Raw genomic sequence first — 18,146 nt, forward strand, 5'->3', positions numbered from 1 at the left:
CTATCTCTACGATTGCCAAACATACTACTATACCTCTTCAGGCTAGTTCTTCGTTCAGAGTGCCAATGGATAAGAAAATGGAAACCTTTCTGAGAAAGTTGTTTCAACCGGCGGCTGCAGTTGCAGTAGTTGCTGGAGCGGCTACCTACTGGTGCGACTCTTTATCAGAACTCATTGAGGTGGAGTCTCCCCTCGAGGATATTCAAGACAGAATTAAAGCTCTGAGAATTGCTAATTATTTTATCTGTGATGCGAACATGCAAATTATTTGCCTAACTGCAAAGGCCTCTGGCTTTGTGGTCCTAACCCGCCGGGTGCTCTGGTTGAAGTCTTGGTCTGCGGATATGACTTCTAAGTCCAGACTCCTTTCTCTTCCCTTCAAGGGAAAGATTTTATTTGGTCCAGGCCTGGACTCCATTATTTCTACAGTTACTGGAGGCAAGAGTGCCTTCCTACCGCCAGATAAGAAGAACAAGTCTAAGGGACGACAATCTTCTTTTTTTTATTTTTTTTATTATTAATATTTTATTTATCAGGGACGACAATCTTCTAATTTTCGTTTCTTTTGTTCTGACAAATCCCAACGACAACAATCCTCCTCCAAGCCCGAGCAACCCAAGAGTACTTGGAAGCCGGCTCAGTCCTGGAATAAATCCAAGCAGAATAAGAAGCCTGACGAAAACAAATCGGCATGAAGGGGCGGTCCCCGATCCGAGATCGGATCGTGTAGGGGGCAGACGTCTGAAGGACGCTTACCTTCATGTTCCAATCCACAGGCAACACTTTCAGTTCCTGAGGTTTGCATTCCTGTATCAGCACTTCAAGTTCATTGCCCTTACTTTTGGCCTAGCTACTGCTCCAAGAATCTTTACAAAGGTTCTGGGGGCTCTTCTAACCGTTGCTAGACCTCAGGGTATTGCAGTAGCCCCATACTTTGACGATATTCTGGTGCAAGCACCATCCTTTCGTCTTGCGGAAGAATTCTCGGTGTCCCTTCTCATTCTTCTTCGATCACATGGATGGAAACTAAACTTGGAAAAGAGTTCTCTTATCCCAAGTACCAGGGTGGAATTCCTGGGTACTATAATAGACTCCATATCCATGAGGATACTTCTAACAAAACAGAGACGTTGCAAGCATGTCTTGCCCTCTAGACCTCCTTGAGTCCCTCTGTGGCTCAGTGTATGGAGGTGATTGGACTCATGGTGTCCTGCATGGACATCATTCCTTTTGCCAGGTTCTGTCTCAGACCTTGACAACTGTGCATGCTGAGGCAGTGGAACAGCGATCATTCAGATCTGTCTCAACAGATAGTATTAGACAGCTGGTTGAGAGAATCACTCTCTTGGTGGCTCTGTCCAGATTATCTCTTGTTATGCTTTGTTGAAAGGTTTATCTAGGTAAGTTCAGGAGCAGCAAAGAAACTAGGTTCTAGCTGCTGATTGGTGGCTGCATTATATATACACCGATTTTCATTGGATAACCCGTGTGTTCAGTTAGAAACCAGTAGTGCATTGCTGCTCCTTCAACAAATAATACCAAGAGAATGAAACAAATTAGATAATAGAAGTTAATTAGAAAGTTGTTTAAAATTGTATTCTCTATCTGAATCATGAAATACATTTTTAGGGGTTTATGTCCCTTTAACATGAATGATGTAGAGATTGAAACAAAGAACGAGAGGGGAAAGGGAAAGGAAAAGAAGATAAATACAGGGAATGAACTAACATGAAAATCTTTCTAAATTTTTCTTTTTGCAAATATTTCCATAATTTGTGACTATGATTTTGTTGCATATGTTGTAAACATTGGTAATGCCATAGAAAAGAAAGGGAGTAAGTGAAAAGAAAGGGGGGAAATCTGTATATTTGATCTGCGAATCACAATCTGTTTCTTTAAAACCCACAATATGTAAAGAATTCTGGATGATTCTTTATGTTTTAAGTTCTATGTGGATCCCCTTAATAAATAAAAATTTGAAAAAAAGAAAGCCAAAAATAAACTTTGACAGTCACAAATTCAATGTACTGTATTATCATGCAGTAGATTACATCTAGAACACTTTTATTGAATTGTTTCTCTATTAAACATATTCAGATTCAGATAGGTCTTATCTATTAATTTGATATGTGATGCTTTCTAAGTAGATCTAAGTGTAGTTTTCTATATTTTTTATGCTTTTTTTTTATTTAGATTTTTTTTATTTATAGTAATCTTTTCTTTTCCCATAAAAGACAATTTTTTCCAAACTTTTCTCACCCTTTGTCTGTAGTAACAGTCTGTACCAATACACTATAGAATGATACCCACTTCTATATAAATGTAACCCATTTTCACATTTTTGCCAATTATTCTTTAACTCATATTTATTTTGGATACTATTTATCAAGTGACATGCTTTTCAAGACCATTTCTTTTCCTTCTATCAGCTTTTCCCAGTTTTGTATAACCAACACTGTTATATTAATATACTTTTTACTTCTGTTATTACCTTGTATCTACGCCTCTGCAAACTGTCCCCTTATCTCAGTGCTTTTTGCAAACTTGCATTTTAGCCAGTTAATATTGGTTCCTGCATAACTCCACGGGAGTGAGCACAATGCTATATATATATATATATGGTACACATGAACTAGCACTGTCAGGCTGTGAAAAGCTAATGAAATGCACTGAGAGAAGAGGCAGTCTGCAGGGGCTTAGAAACAGGCATATATTTAGAGGTTATAAATGTTGGTTGTGCAAAGCGGAGGAATGGGTAGTAAAGGTGTAATGTATCTTTTTAAACAATAAAATAAATCAAGAAGACTGTCCCTTTAAGGTAAGTCTCTTGGCTGTAGCCTGGCCTTTTTTTATTCTTTTATTTTTCCCTTATGATGCATTAACTTAAAATATTTTTTTAGGGTTAAAACCAAATCTTTTAGGAAAGCAAATAATATTATATTAATAATAATATATAATATTAATTTAAATGCAAGCTTACATTAGTTAAAGGGACAGTATACTCTAAATTTGTTTTTCTTTTAATGTCTTTCCAATAACCAGCTGCAGATTGTATAAGATACTAAATAACCTGTGACAATATATAGCTAAGGTCCCTAGGGGGCGCCCATAATGAGCTACCAATAGTAAAAAGCAAAATGTGCTAACACAATAGATGTCAATGGTATAGAGATATACACATACAGTGAAGTATTACTTAATATATTACTTAATATATTAATTAAAGTCCAGCTTGATAAAGATGAAGTTACAATGACATTTATCAAATCAAGATCTCAAAGTGAACCTATAGATAAATCTTCTCATCTGGGAGAATGGAATGTAGTAAATTCTCAGGGCTGTTCCTCTCCTTGATTTTCAGATGACACACAATCACTGAACTCACAATTGTGGCAGCACCAATGTGATGAGTAACACAGTAATGTGGTCAGACAGACTCACTCCTCTCAATCAGACTCATGCTTGTAGTATAAAAATGGTAATTTATTAAAACAAAATATAAAAACAATACTTAAAAATAGGGGGATGCAATTGCCCCTAGAGACACTTGCAAGTGACTCTAGGGGCAATTGTATCCCCCTATTTTTAAGTATTATTTTTATATTCTGTTTTAATAAATCATAATTTTTATACTACAAGCATGAGTCTGATTGAGAGGAGTGAGTCTGCTTGATCACATAACCGTTCGAGCAGTGAGCTGAGTCACTGAGAGATTGTATGAGAAATTGCATTTTCAGGTATATTTGTGTATATGGTTTTGGGCTTTGAAACCAAAGCGTATTGAAATGGGTTAAGCTTGCTGCTAAAATTAGTTCTCATTATGTTATTACTTTGTGTACATACACTTGCTTCCTTATCTTATATCTGTTTGTAAACCAAACTTAGAGAGAGCAATGGAAAATATAATTACAGGTAGCCCTCAGTTTACGCCGGGGTTAGGTTCCAGAAGGAATGGTTGTAAATCGAAACTGTTGTAAATTGAAACCCAGTTTATAATGTAAGTTAATGGGAAGTGAGGGAGATAGGTTCCAGGCCCCTCTCCAAATTGTCATAAGTAACACCTAATACATTATTTTTAAAGCTCTGAAATGAAGACTTTAAATGCTAAACAGCATTATAAACCTAATAAAATAATCACACAACACAGACTTCACTTGCATTTTTCTGCAAACAGTTCTTACTATGCATTTAAATCTGGACTGATTTATAGACAGGGAGATCTTGTTTCTTTGAAATCTGCTCGATAGCTCAGGTCTGGTTAAACTGATTAATTTCAGCTTGCTTGGCTTTGCTGCAACACAAGCGGACAGCTCCACCTACTGGCTATTTTAATAAATGCACTGCTTCTCAATGCTTTTCAATAGCAGTCACATGACTGGAAAAAGGTTGTTATTCTGAAATGGTGTAAATTGAACCGTTGTTGTATATATATGTGTGTGTGTGTGTGTGTGTGTGTGTATCTCAGTGTCTCTAGTATCACTTGGCATACTATACAGTTTGAAAGGAATATAAATCTTTGTGCATCTATAGACTAGAGTAACTACTTATTTGAGAATTCTAATACTGCTAATTATTTGTAATGGGGCACATTTTATTGTGTTTCAGCACTTTTAGATCTTGGGGGCCTAGGTAACTATCATTGTGTCTCACTAGTGAGATTAGACTGATCACACTGAATACAGTTGATGGATGACTGTTATCTTCTAAAACATGCTGGATCTTTTACGCAGAGATGGAAAGGATAACAAGTAATAAGTGCTGCTCCAGTGCAAGTGGAAAAAATTCAGCTAGAAAAGCAGCTAGAATATCAAGTGTTATCTGTAATACGTCTTACTGGGTCATTGTACTTCACGTGAACACTGGATTTGAATGGTAAACTAAATAAATAAATATGAAAGTGTGATCAGATGCATGAAGACTGACGAGTTTTTACAGGTTAGCACAATGCATTTAATGAAACCTTGCTTGAGACAAAACACTGGAGAGGATCATAATTAACGTCTCATTTTCTGCCAGTTGCTATTGATTACTCATTCATGATTCTTTTGTTCTTGAAATTGTAACAACTGTATTTTACATCGTTATCTAATGAGATCCTTAGTAATGGATCATTTAAACATGCTCATAATTGCAATCTTAACCACTGAATTTCAATATGGGGATTTACATTTTAATATGAAGCTATCCCAACTTTTTAAATTATTTGAGTCTTGAAGACCACTGAATACAAACTGCAGATGAACACGTTTTTCATTTGCATTTAACTTTCTGCTAATCTGTTCCGGTCAGCTCTTCTTTGGAAGTAATTAGCATGCAATGCATGTTATAATTGTGCAAGACTGCAGGACTCAATGTTTTATGGGAAGGAATCTGCTCTTCTCCAGTGGGATAACAAACAATACACGTACCCTAAAATAATAATACTAATAATGCAATGAAACATACTTTCTTAGGCCTGAACCTGAAATTCCTTTCTGAATTTTTTTCTTTTGTGCATCTTTTTTTCCCCCTTTTTTTCTATTCACTTCTTTGATGTCTTGAAGCATTTTCTTTAGCTTTTATATGTCCCATTGACTTATATAATCTTTTAGTTTTACATTGTTTGTCTATTATTTTTCCAATAATCTCAGTAGATTAGTAGTTTGGAAATGCTACAGCTTCCTCTTCTCCATATCCTGAGATCATTTTTCAATGTATATAATTCTGCGAAATTATTTTCAAGCCATATTTCCTGGTTTATTTATTTTTTATTTATTTTTTAAATGTAACATCTAAGATCACTAAAGGACACACTCAATCTATTTCTATTTAACCTGGTTTTAGTACCACAATTAGTGAAAGGGATAAACTTTTTTTTTATAATGTGTGGCTACTGCTTAGCACCTTGTTTCTCCAAAGTGAATAAATGTACTTGCATCAGTATTTTGCTAAATGTCAATTAATTGTACTTCAGTAATTAAATGTATATGTAGCAGGTGGGGCATCGGCCGACGGTGGATTTGGGCTCTCTGATGCTAAAAAAGTGCATCAACTCTTTGAACATTGCTCTGCAGATACCTTAGGGAGATAGCCAAAGTGATCCTGATACAAATACGTTAAAAAAGAACAATCACTAGCAATCAGAGTAACCGCCGTTCCCCTCCAGAAGCCCTGAAGACACAGGGTCAGTTCTAACCAATAATATCTCTGAGTTGGACTAAATGAGCAGATAATCAATTAAATGTTTAATGACATTGATTTTTAGCGTCCAGAACGGCTGCAATCCTGTCTGATATTGACTTCCACGTGTGGGTGGTATTGGCAGCAAACCAAGAACAGGGAAAATGATTTTGCATAAGAAATGATCAGTTGACATTGGAAAAACAAAAAAATATATATATATTTAAAAGAGCACACAGAGATATACACACAGACCTGGACCTAGTGTATTTTAAGTAGAAATAGTTTGCATTAAATTGACACAAAAAAAAACTATTGGTAAAAATGTAAAACCTAGTGGCAGCCACCACTGTAAACTCACAGCCCTTAGAATACATACTGGGACTAGCAGCATTCTGTTTGAGCCTAATTTGTCTGTAAACTGCACTGCAACCAGGGCCACCATCAGGGGGTGAATAGGGTGACTCCTGTCAGGGGCCCAGGGGGCCCCATGAGGCAAGCACAACTATTATTTAAAATATATATATATTATTTTTTTTTTCACTTTTTGGCAGCCACCAGAGCGCTACAGCAGAGTGCTATTGAGCGCGGGAAATGTAATTACAAGGAGTAAAGCATTAGCATGTGAGAGGATTTCCGAGTGTGCACTAAACCACTATGCACAGTGAGAGACAGACTTCCCACTTAAAGGGACACTGAACCCAATTTTTTTCTTTTGTGATTCAAATAGAGCATGAAGTTTTAAGCAACTTTCTAATTTACTCCTATTATCAAATGTTCTTTATTCTCTTGGTATATTTATTTGAAATGCAAGAATGTAAGTTTAGATGCCGGCCCATTTTTGGTGAACAACCTAGGGTGTCCTTGCTGATTGGTGGATAAATTCATCCACCAATCAAAAACTGCTGTCCATCGGTCTGAACCAAGAAAAAAGCTTAGATGCCTTCTTTTTCATATAAAGATAGTAGGAGATGAAGAAAAATTAATACTAGGAGTAAATTAGAAAGTTGCTTAAAATTGCATGCTCTATCGGAATCACGGAAGAACATTTTTTGGTTCAGTGTCCCTTTAAGTTTGTACAGTGTGTGCCAGAGTCAGGTGGCAGATCACTTTCATTTGCAGAGTAGGTAGGACTTACTTAGTAAATGTTTTTTATTTATTTGTGCAATTTCAGTGTGGTAGTTGTGTGGTGGGGCTAGGGGTCCATAAAAACACATTTGTTTTAGCAATATGCAGCAGTGTATTTATTTGTATTTGGCAATGCTTTAGAAATTCTATATTTAAAACAATGCAGAAATGTTTCCTCCTCAATACACAAATGGTAGGTGCCCTTTTGGCAGATATGATTTTTTTACACATTATATATATATATATATATATATATATAAAATTACATTCCAGTTTACTGTCCCTTTATGCAAGGACTTTCCAGATGCCAGGAGGCATTTTATCTAAGATTTTACATAAAATTGTATACTCTCAGGCTAAGATTGCTCAGTGTTTGAAATGAGACCGGTTAAGTTAACACTGTTCAGTTTACACTACAGCTGACTTAATTTTGAAATACATACAAACAAGCCTAAATCCTGCATTTAACCAGATTTAATGGTATGAGACCTAGTGCGACAGCTTATGGTTCAACCAAGACCATATAGAGGACAGCATTTTCAAATTCATAAGTACATCTGACAGATGGGAACATTTGTACTCCAGATTTGAAGTGGTGCTCTTGGTTGGGGAAAATGGGGGGGGGGGGGCAAACATATGTCAACCTTCCAAAAGTACTTTTCTTCATCAACCCATTCTGACAGATCAATAATGTACAATTTTGAATTCACAGAAGTTTTTTTCTTCTTAAATGGAAAGAGTCCGCAGCTGCATTCATTACTTTTGGGAATTAAGAACCTGGCCACCAGGAGAAGGCAAAGACACCCCAGCCAAAGGCTTAAATACTCCTCCCACTCCCCTCATCCCCCAGTCATTCTTTGCCTTTTGTCCCAGGATGGTCCTGTGGGTAAGCCTGTGTATTTTTGGGCGCTAACCTCCGGGTTGCCTTATATTTTATTTGTATCCGATGTGATGTCTTTTATTTGGTTTTGTTTCTTTTGGGAACCTTCTGGGATCGTTACTCTTTGTTCTTCTTTGGAAGTTGTTTTGGACATGTTAGTCCTATGTTAAAATGTCTGTTTTCTTTTTTCCCCCTATGAGGGAGAATTTATGCAGCTTGCCGGTTAAGACCCTAAGTGCAGGCTGGACCTTTGGGGTTCATTTGGTCTTGCGGCTGTTCAGACACGTGGCGCTGTTCTGCTCGGCTGCTACGGTAGAAGCGCCGAGTGCTCAGGTTATCATTGGTTTTCATGTTCAACTAAGCATTCAAGAGGACCTGTGTGTCCATAAGGTGGGAAGGATTCTTCCAGTCCTTATAGCCTTCAGTCATAGATGACCGGGTCAAGGGAGTTTTCCTGCTGCGGCACTCTATCTGATGTCATCAGAACCTAGTGTTTTCCTCCCCCATACGGTAGAGGGTTGGAGGGCTTAGCGCCCCATTGCCGCATTTTGAGCGGTTTGGCCTTCAGTTTTAGGGCTCTGGATTGCCCTTGTGGGCTTGATTCAACAGCTTGTATCAGAATAGGCTGTCTAGCATGTGGAGGGTTTTCAATTTGAAACCATTTGCAGCTCTTGGCACCTTGCAGGTGTGCGCATACGCTATTTATAGTGATCTAGATACAGCTCTTACTCTTAACGTGTACTGTCTGTTTGAGTGATGAGACTTTTGGGTCTCCTTCCATTGTCTCCGGGTGAGTTGGATCTCCTTTTAGGGATCTGTATTTCTGGGTGATGGTTGATCCCTGTGAGGACTTTGTTTAGCTTGGGGTTTCCCGAAGCTGGGAAGGCTTAGCGCCTTTCTCTTAACTGTGTCCTCTGCTGGTGTGGAGGTGATGGGGAGACTAGCCCTGCTAGTAGGGTTTTTTGACCTCGTGGTATCCCTTATGTTGTCCTGAGGCCTTGAGAAGTCTCTTCATAAGACTTCTAGCCTTGCTCCTTGGAGCGTTGGACCTTAGCTAGAGGTGGTTCCTTCCTTTGGTCGGGGCTTTCGAGTTCTTCTCGCTATCTGGATTCTCTGGATATGCATTCATATCCCTTGTGTCTGGCTTTTTGGCCAGTTGGGGTGTTTAGTTCTAGGGTAAGGTTGCCTGAACTATTAGGTGCCCGGACCTGTTTTTCTTCCTGAGACTCCCGGTTGCTGAGGCTTCGCTTGGCCTTTTTCCTGACCCAGTCTTGGGTTGTTTTGGAATCTTCGATCTCAGGGCTGGTCGGGGTGTTCCACGGTAGTGGGAACTTGGGCAATGTCCTTGCTCCATCTATCTGACCTGGTCATGGTGGCCAAGTTTTCATAGTATTTATTACTCTTTGCAACACAGCAGCCCAGGTGCTCTAGGGTTAGCTTTGTGCAAGGGTTGTTGGTTCAAAGCCAGCTGCTGGCGCTGGTTGTCCTGCTTCTGGTGCGCCTTACGGTTGCATTCCCTTGGTCAGCTTGCCAGTGTAATCTGTGGATTCCCTGCTCTGCAGGCGAATGGGTTGGCTGTGTCTCTGCTTGGCAAGCTACTTGAGGGGGGTCCTTTTCTAGGTTGGGGATTTATCTTCCCATTAGCAGTGGCTTCAGGCCTTGAGGACAGTTGTTGCCCTTTTGGCCTCATCCCTTTTCTTTAGGGGATATTCTCTTCCCTATCGAGATGGAGTCCTTTCTTGGGGCTTCTCGTGGTTGGGAGGTGGAAAGGTGGGATGGGTTCCCCCTGGGGTCTTGCTGGCTCCAAGTCAGACCTGTTGGGCCTTTTTTTGTTAGATCCTTAGGTTTATGGTCCTGTCATCTGTTTTCAGAGTCTGGTTGTACCAGTACTCTGTGGGGATGGCTGTACTATCCTTACGCTTGTTCCTGTACCAGTTTCAGGATTTTTCTCTTCCCCGGTTACGGATCCCTGAGGCTGGGTTGGTCCAGCTGAGTGGGGGTCTGCAAGTCAGGATGGCCGAGCGGTCTAAGGCGCTGTGTTCAGGTCGCAGTCTCCTCTGGATGTGTGGGCTTTGTTGAGTCTATCCTGTTAGCTCAGTCTGCTAGGATATGAAATTTCTTTTCAACTTGCTCCATTGCTTTTAGAAGGGGGTTTCCTCTTCCTTCAGGCTCTGAAGGTTTACTTTCCTTCTCGGGGGGCCTCGATTGAGACTTTGTCTTCCCCTTTTTAGAGACCTGTGTGTGGGTCCGGCGGCTTAGGTTGCCTGGAGCGTGCCCTCTGTCTGGGAGTTGCTTTTGCAGTCTTTTCTTGCTTTACTGCTTCTATTTCCTCGCAAGTACCCTCTGTGTCGTCCTGTTATGGACTCTGTGTTCTCCAACTTGGGGTTTTCGACTGGGTCTGTTACACATTTTTTTGTGATTAAATACTTTGATATTCTACGTTCCGACGCTGGGAGGACTTTGCCTTTTTGGTTGCATTCAGTACTTGCAGGATGTTGGTGAGAAGTCTTTTCTGTCTCTGTGCCTGTTTTTATCCCGGGTTTTGCTGGTATAGGCGTGGCCTCCTTTCCCTGTTTGAGCCCCTTTGGGTCTTTGTGAGTTGGGCTCACTATTGAAGGTGTTCCTTTTTGGAGGGGACCTTTTTGGTTTCCTCGGTTCTCCTTTGCCTTGTCCCCTTAGGGATTTCGGCTGATGTTCTCTTCATTAGTGGGGGGTGAGTGGTTGTGGACCATCTGATGGGCGACGGTGTCTCCTGGTGGACTGTTGGCTCAGTCGAGTCCATTTTGCGGTCTCTAGCTTGGCTTCTGGACTAGCTGTGAGTCAGTGTCCTTGGAGCTTTTTCTTTAAAAAAAAAAATTCTCGGCTTCGGATGAAGCACAGTTTTTTATTGGGTAGAGTTTCAGGCTTGGTGCCCTCAGTATGGGCCGCCTTTTGTACCCTCCCATCCTGGCATTCTGTGTCCTCTATAGCTTGGGTATTGTTTTCCCAAAAGTACTGAATGCAGCTGTGGACTCTTTCCATTTAAGAAGAAAAACATAAATTATGCTTACCTGATATTTTCCTTTTCTTCTGATGGAAAGAGTCCACAGCTCCCCACCCGTAATTTTATGTGGGGCGTCCTTTTATTCTACTGGCACCTTTTCACCCTGATATTTCTTCTACTTTTCCTTGTTCCTCAGCAGAATGACTGGGGGATGAGCGGAGTGGGAGGAGTATTTAAGCCTTTGGCTGGGGTGTCTCTGCCTCCTCCTGGTGGCCAGGTTCTTAATTCCCAAAAGTAATGAATGCAGCTGTGGACTCTTTCTGTCAGAAGAAAAGGAAATTATCAGGTAAGCATAATTTATATTTTTGGTTGCACAATTACAAATATGATTCTTTAAAAAGTGTTCTCTTAGTTTCTATTTTTTTTTATCATGCATGTCACACACTGTTGATTTGGGGGATGGCAATGTGCAGAAATGTTACCTCCTGTGAGTGTTTATGTCTTTGTACTTTTGTTGGTGTCTCTATGAGTGTGTATCTATTTTTTTTCTGTGGATCTCTCTGTGTGGGTTTGTTTGTCTTTGTGCATTTTCTGTGGATGCCTCTGTGAAGGGTGTGTGTGTATGTATGTCTTTGTGTGTTTTCTGTGGGTGTCTGTGAGTGTGTATGTCTTTGTGTGTTTTCTGAGGCTGTCTATGTGGATGTTATCCTAGTGTATGTGCAAGTTTGTGCTTGAGTTTGTGTGTGTGTGTGTGTCCATTGTCTGTTCCTTTTTAGGACATTTTGACAGTTTTACTGATTATTCACATCTTTCTACAGACTTTGAGACTGAGACCTTTCTGGAAGTCACCAATCAACCATTTAAAGGGACAGTTTACACAAAAATGTTCTCCAGTTTAATTTGTTCCCAATTATCAACTTTACCTGCTGGAGTGTATTAAATTGTTTACAAGTATTTCCACTACCCTTATTTGGGCATTTGAAATAGTTTATTCAGCCTATGGTATCTCCACCCATCCTGAAAGTTTGTGTATGAGTGTGTTTCTGTGTTACTACCTTTACAACATTTCCAAATTTGACTACACTTAAGAATAAAGTGCATATAAGTTTTAGTCACTTGGTCAAAAATTGCACATGTCAAAGGGGGGCCGTGATCAATGGTTAAAGGGATACTAAACCCAAAATGATTTCTTTCATGATTCAGATAGACCATGCAATTTTAAGCAACTTTCTAATTTGCTTGGTCAAAACTTGCACATGTCAAAGGGGGGCCCTGATCAATGGTTAAAGGGATACTGAGCCCAAATTGATTTCTTTCATGATTCAAATAGACCATGCAATAATAGGACTAAATTAGAAAGTTGATTAAAATTGCATGCTCTATCTGAATCACAAAAGAAAACATTTGGGTTCAGTGTCCCTTTAAATAAGCGGCCCCAAAATTTCTAGTGGCTGCCCTGACTGTAACACTCACAACTGATCAAAAGTTTAAAGTTGCAACAACAAAAAAAGATTGGCAACGCCTGATTAAATTTTTTTTCTCCATATTTTAATGTTAAGTTTATACAGATACTAGGTTTTATTGATTTGCAAATGTCTGATGTGTGTGAAGGTTGTCGCTTTGTATCTAGATGTCATTGCTGCTTTCCTTTCAAGCATAGCAGCAATTACAGTTTATTTAAATGCTGACATTTTTTATTTGTAGATTAGCATTGTTTGCATTATCATGGCTATATCGGTTTTAGGTTCAAGTAGCAGTTTGCTGTTTTTTTTAGATGCTTTTAACTTACAGATGCAACAATGAAATGAAAGATATTTTTAAAGGGACATAGAATACAAAAGGGGGATGCACATGAATGCATTTTGATTATAAATAGATGCATTTTTACAATAAACATGAATTAGCAAAAAATACTTGACTAAATAATATCACTGGTTCATTGCTCACTAGTGATAGGATGTATTCATCAGCAAAGATACAAACTGTATCATCACTGACATCATATATGGTGTGTCTGAATGCAGGTGTGGGGAGCATATGTATATATGCTTCATACACAGTAAAAACCTGTCACAAGAAAAGTGATAACTTTTGCTAGAAACATTTTTGCTAATACAAGTGTATTGCAGCATGCTTCTATACAAAACTGAAATGCATTTAAAGGGATATGAAATCCCAATTTTTTCTTCCATGATTCAGATAGAGAATGCAATTTTTAACAACTAATTTGCTTCATTCTCTTGGCATCCTTTGTTTAAAAAGTAGCAATACACTACTGGGAGCTAGCTGAGCGCATTGAGTTACCAATAACATGAGACATATGTGCAGCCACCAATCAGCAGCTCCTGAGTCTACAAGAGAACAAAACAAATCATATAATAATCTGAAAGAAAAAAAATAAAAAAAGTTGGGTTTTATGTCCCTTTAAGTTCATTTCAGTTTTCATTTTTATGTCAATTTTAAAAGACCACTGTATTGTAAAATTTGGTTCCCCTTAATGTGTTCCTAATGGCTTGTTTTAATAGCTACAATACTATTACTTATTTAGGTTTACTGTTGCTAATTAAATAGCTGGTTTACCTCACTTAAAATTAACCACCTCCTATTTTCTCAAGAAAATGCCCATTACAATGCCTGTAACATGAACAGACCTGCTTATTTTATCTCTATCCCTTTACTTAAAGGGACATAATACTCATATGCTAAATCACTTGAAACTGATGCAGCATAACTGTAAAAAGCTGACAGGAAAATATCACCTGAGCATTTCTATGTAAAATAAGAAGATATTTTACCTCACAATTTCCTCAGCTCAGCAGAGTAAATTCTGTGTAAAAAGTTATACTCAGCTGCTCCCAGCTGCAGGTAAAAAAAAATAAAAAATGAAGAAATGAACAGCAGCCAATCAGCATCAACAGTGCTGAGGTCATGAACTCTTTTACTGTGATCTCATGAGATTTCACTTAACTCTCATGAGATTTCATTGTAAACTTTCTTACACTGAATAGGGAAATAAGATGAGTGTGCACGAAAGCTCGCTCCTTCTGCTGTCCCGGGACAGAAATACTGATTTGCTGCTTAGAAGTCCTTTACAATGGGATGTGGCTACTGAGGAACTTTTGAGGTAAAATATATTTCTTTTTTACATAGAGATATTCAGGTGATATTTTCTAGTCTGCTTTTTACAGCTATACTGCATCAGTTTCAAGTGTTTAAACATTTGGGTATTATGGCCCTTTAAATAAACAAAAACAGCTATTTCAATTGCAAAAGTATACCCTAAAAAAAATCTATTGCAAATTTGGTAGAAGTTATTGGGAACTCATTGCAAAAGTCTTCATCGATATGAAGGTACATTATCATGCATCTTACCATTTGTGTCCCTTTCAGATAAAAAAAAAAAAAACTTTTTTATTATCAGTTAGCATTTATTTGTAGAGTGCCAGCAGATGCCGCAGCTATATAACATTACAGTGCGGTGTTCTTTTAAGTTGTGACTGAAGAGAAATGTACCACATAATTTTCTTTAATTTGGCTTGGATATGTGCAGAGGAGGGTAGACAAAATCTGTTAATATGTAGAACTGTCTGACTATGCAAAATGAAAGTAAGTTTTGCTTTTTTATCACTCCCAATGTTATACATGAATAAATTAATAATATGTAGACCATAGAAGTTAAGAAAGTTAAAAGGTGGCAAGAATATTGAGGGGACAAACAATGAAAAGTCACAAGTAAAATATAGGATTCCCAGCACCTTATCTTCTCAGATTTGTCAAGCCCTGACTTAAGCAAATATGTTTTATTTACTCAGAAAATGTTTCCTAGTGATATAGGAACTATACTATAAAACTGAACAAAAACATTTCCAAGATTAACCATATTCATATAAATCTTAAGTGAAAATGCATTTTACCTGGGTCTTATGGTCTGTCAAGGTTTGTACTAGAATGCTTAAAATAATATTAAAAACAGTATATCAAAGCATTTAATAATAGTGTAATGCTATCATAGTATTCTTGTATATAATTTGACTAGATAAGAAGCTTTTTTTCCTTGTAAACTATATTAACACACACACCTTTTTCTAGACAGTATGTATAGTCAATAGGATTTTTTTTCTTGACAACTGCATGTATCTAAAAGAGTTATGTTTGTGTTATAGCCCAGCCTCATTCGAACAGATATTGGACTTGGAAGCTCTGGTCAGCTGCCATCCTCCGCAAAACCTGGAAGTCCATATTTTCCTTTTTCTGCATCAAATTCACGGCGAAGGCCATTACAGGACACACCAGCAATAGGTTTGTAGCTTCCTTCTATTAATTTCTTCACGTTGTAAATAAATATTTCTCCCATGTTCAGAAAGCACATGAAGCACATTATGAAAGCACATGAAGCAATACATTATTATAGACTATTGTGTTACTAGCTAGCCATGTACTTTCTCAGAATGTGAAAAAAGGTTTTGCAGTATATACAAAAAATCTGTTTTAGGTTATATTCTTATGCTAACATATGGAGGCCAATTTAACAAACGTCTTGCGGGACCTGATCCGACAGTGCAGATTAGGTCCGCAAGATATCGCTGAATGCGGAGAGCAATACGCTCTCCGTTTTCAGCATTACACCAGCAGCTCACAAGAGCTGCTGGTGCAACGCCCCCCCCCTGCAGACTCGCGGCCAATGGGCCGCCAACAGGGGGTGTCAATCAACCCGATCGTACAATTCTGGCGATTCCTGTCCGCCTGCTCAGAGCAGACGGACAAGGTTATGGAGCAGTGGTCTTTGTGACCACTGCTCCATAACTTGTGTTTCTGGCGAGTGTTCAGTCTGAAGACTCGCCAGAAACATGGGCCATCAAGCTCCGTTCGGAGCTTGGTAGATAGGCCCATAGTCTTGACATGGGGATTTGTAGCCTCTAGCGCCTTTAACTAGGTAGAAACATCCCAGAACTCTATGGAACTGCTCCACTTTCTCTATTTATATCGTTCCCATTAATGCCAGCTTTATTACAGCTTTATTATTTTTTTCTGTAAAAGTATGTCAGCAAAGGCTCCAACCCTGTACCAGCCTGATGTTTTAATTATTTTGTATAAATGAAGAGATAAGACAAATTCAGCCCTGGTTACTGGAAAACTTGCTAGATCGTATGAAGAAAAAAGACAAGAAAATATATAGTGAGGTAAGAGGTGGAATGCATTGTCCCTTTTTCCTGAGAGATACAGGCAACAATTATCCTAAACTGAAAGCTGTTGTAGGTAGTAAGGAAGTGCATTTAGTACTCAAAAGACTGGGTGCAGCCACAAATTACTTTAAAATACTTTCTGAAACTTAAATCCACATGAAATGAGTTAAGAGCATCTGTTGCTTTGTAATTGTGTGTTATTGTATGAAATGTTAGCATGTCTTATTAGAAATTAGTAGAGAAGTCCTGTAGCGAAGTGTTTAAAAAACAGAATTTATGTTTACCTGATAAATTTCTTTCTCCTACGATGTGTCCGGTCCACGGCTTCATCCTTACTTGTGGGAATATTCTCATTCCCTACAGGAAATGGCAAAGAGAGCACAACAGCAGAGCTGTCCATATAGCTCCCCCTCTAGCTCCGCCCCCCAGTCATTCGACCGACGGTCAGGAGAAAAAGGAGAACCATAGGGTGCAGTGGTGACTGTAGTGTACAAAAACAAAAATTTTAAACCTGACTAAAAGCCAGGGCGGGCCGTGGACCGGACACACCGTAGGAGAAAGAAATTTATCAGGTAAACATAAATTCTGTTTTCTCCTACATTGGTGTGTTCGGTCCACGGCTTCATCCTTACTTGTGGGAACCAATACCAAAGCTTTAGGACACGGATGAAGGGAGGGAGCAAGTCAGGTAACCTAAACGGAAGGCACCACTGCTTGTAAAACCTTTCTCCCAAAAATAGCCTCCGAAGAAGCATAAGTATCGAATTTGTAAAATTTGGCAAAAGTATGCAGGGAAGACCACGTCGCTGCCTTACAGATCTGTTCAACAGAAGCCTCATTCTTGAAGGCCCATGTGGAAGCCACAGCTCTAGTAGAATGAGCAGTAATTCGTTCAGGAGGCTGACGTCCGGCAGTCTCATAAGCCAATCGGATGATGCTTTTTAACCAGAAGGAAAGAGAGGTAGCAGTAGCTTTCTGACCTCTCCTCTTACCAGAATAGACAACAAACAATGAAGATGTCTGTCTGAAATCCTTTGTTGCTTCTAGATAGAATTTTAAAGCACGAACCACATCTAGATTGTGTAACAAACGTTGCTTTTTAGAAACTGGATTAGGACACAGAGAAGGAACAACTATTTCCTGGTTAATATTCCTATTGGAAACCACCTTTGGAAGAAAACCAGGTTTGGTACTTAAAACGACCTTATCTGTATGGAACACCAGATAGGGTGAATTACACTGCAAAGCAGACAATTCAGAAACTCTTCTAGCAGAAGAAATAGCAACCAAAAACAAAACTTTCCAAGATAGTAACTTAATATCTTTGGAATGTAAAGGTTCAAACGGAACCCCTTGAAGAACTGAAAGAACTAAATTTAGACTCCATGGAGGAGTCACAGGTCTGTAGACAGGCTTGATTCTGACCAACGCCTGTACGAACGCCTGAACATCTGGCACGGCTGCCCGACGTTTGTGTAACAAGACAGACAGAGCAGATATCTGTCCCTTTAAAGAACTAGCTGACAGACCTTTCTCCAAACCTTCTTGGAGAAAGGAAAGAATCCTTGGAATTCTAATTTTACTCCATGAGTAACCCTTGGATTCGCACCAATAGAGATATTTCTTTCATGTAATTAGCAAGAGTCCATGAGCTAGTGACGTATGGGATATACATTCCTACCAGGAGGGGCAAAGTTTCCCAAACCTCAAAATGCCTATAAATACACCCCTCACCACACCCACAAATCAGTTTTACAAACTTTGCCTCCCGTGGAGGTGGTGAAGTAAGTTTGTGCTAGATTCTACGTTGATA

General features: G+C 39.0%; 1 protein-coding gene across 4 annotated transcripts in view; it reads left to right on the forward strand.

The window, feature by feature from the left end:
- The window catches only part of TCF12 (transcription factor 12), a 954,287-nt gene that overhangs the window by 723,689 nt on the left and 212,452 nt on the right, over window positions 1-18,146 (forward strand). For all 4 annotated transcript variants that reach the window (XM_053717513.1, XM_053717514.1, XM_053717515.1 and 1 more), the window contains one exon: window positions 15,314-15,449. In XM_053717513.1, the coding sequence (XP_053573488.1) occupies window positions 15,314-15,449 (136 nt within the window). The remainder of the gene's footprint in view (window positions 1-15,313; window positions 15,450-18,146) is intronic.

The sequence above is a fragment of the Bombina bombina genome, chromosome 6 (assembly GCF_027579735.1).
Source record: "Bombina bombina isolate aBomBom1 chromosome 6, aBomBom1.pri, whole genome shotgun sequence".
Taxonomy (NCBI): domain Eukaryota; kingdom Metazoa; phylum Chordata; class Amphibia; order Anura; family Bombinatoridae; genus Bombina; species Bombina bombina.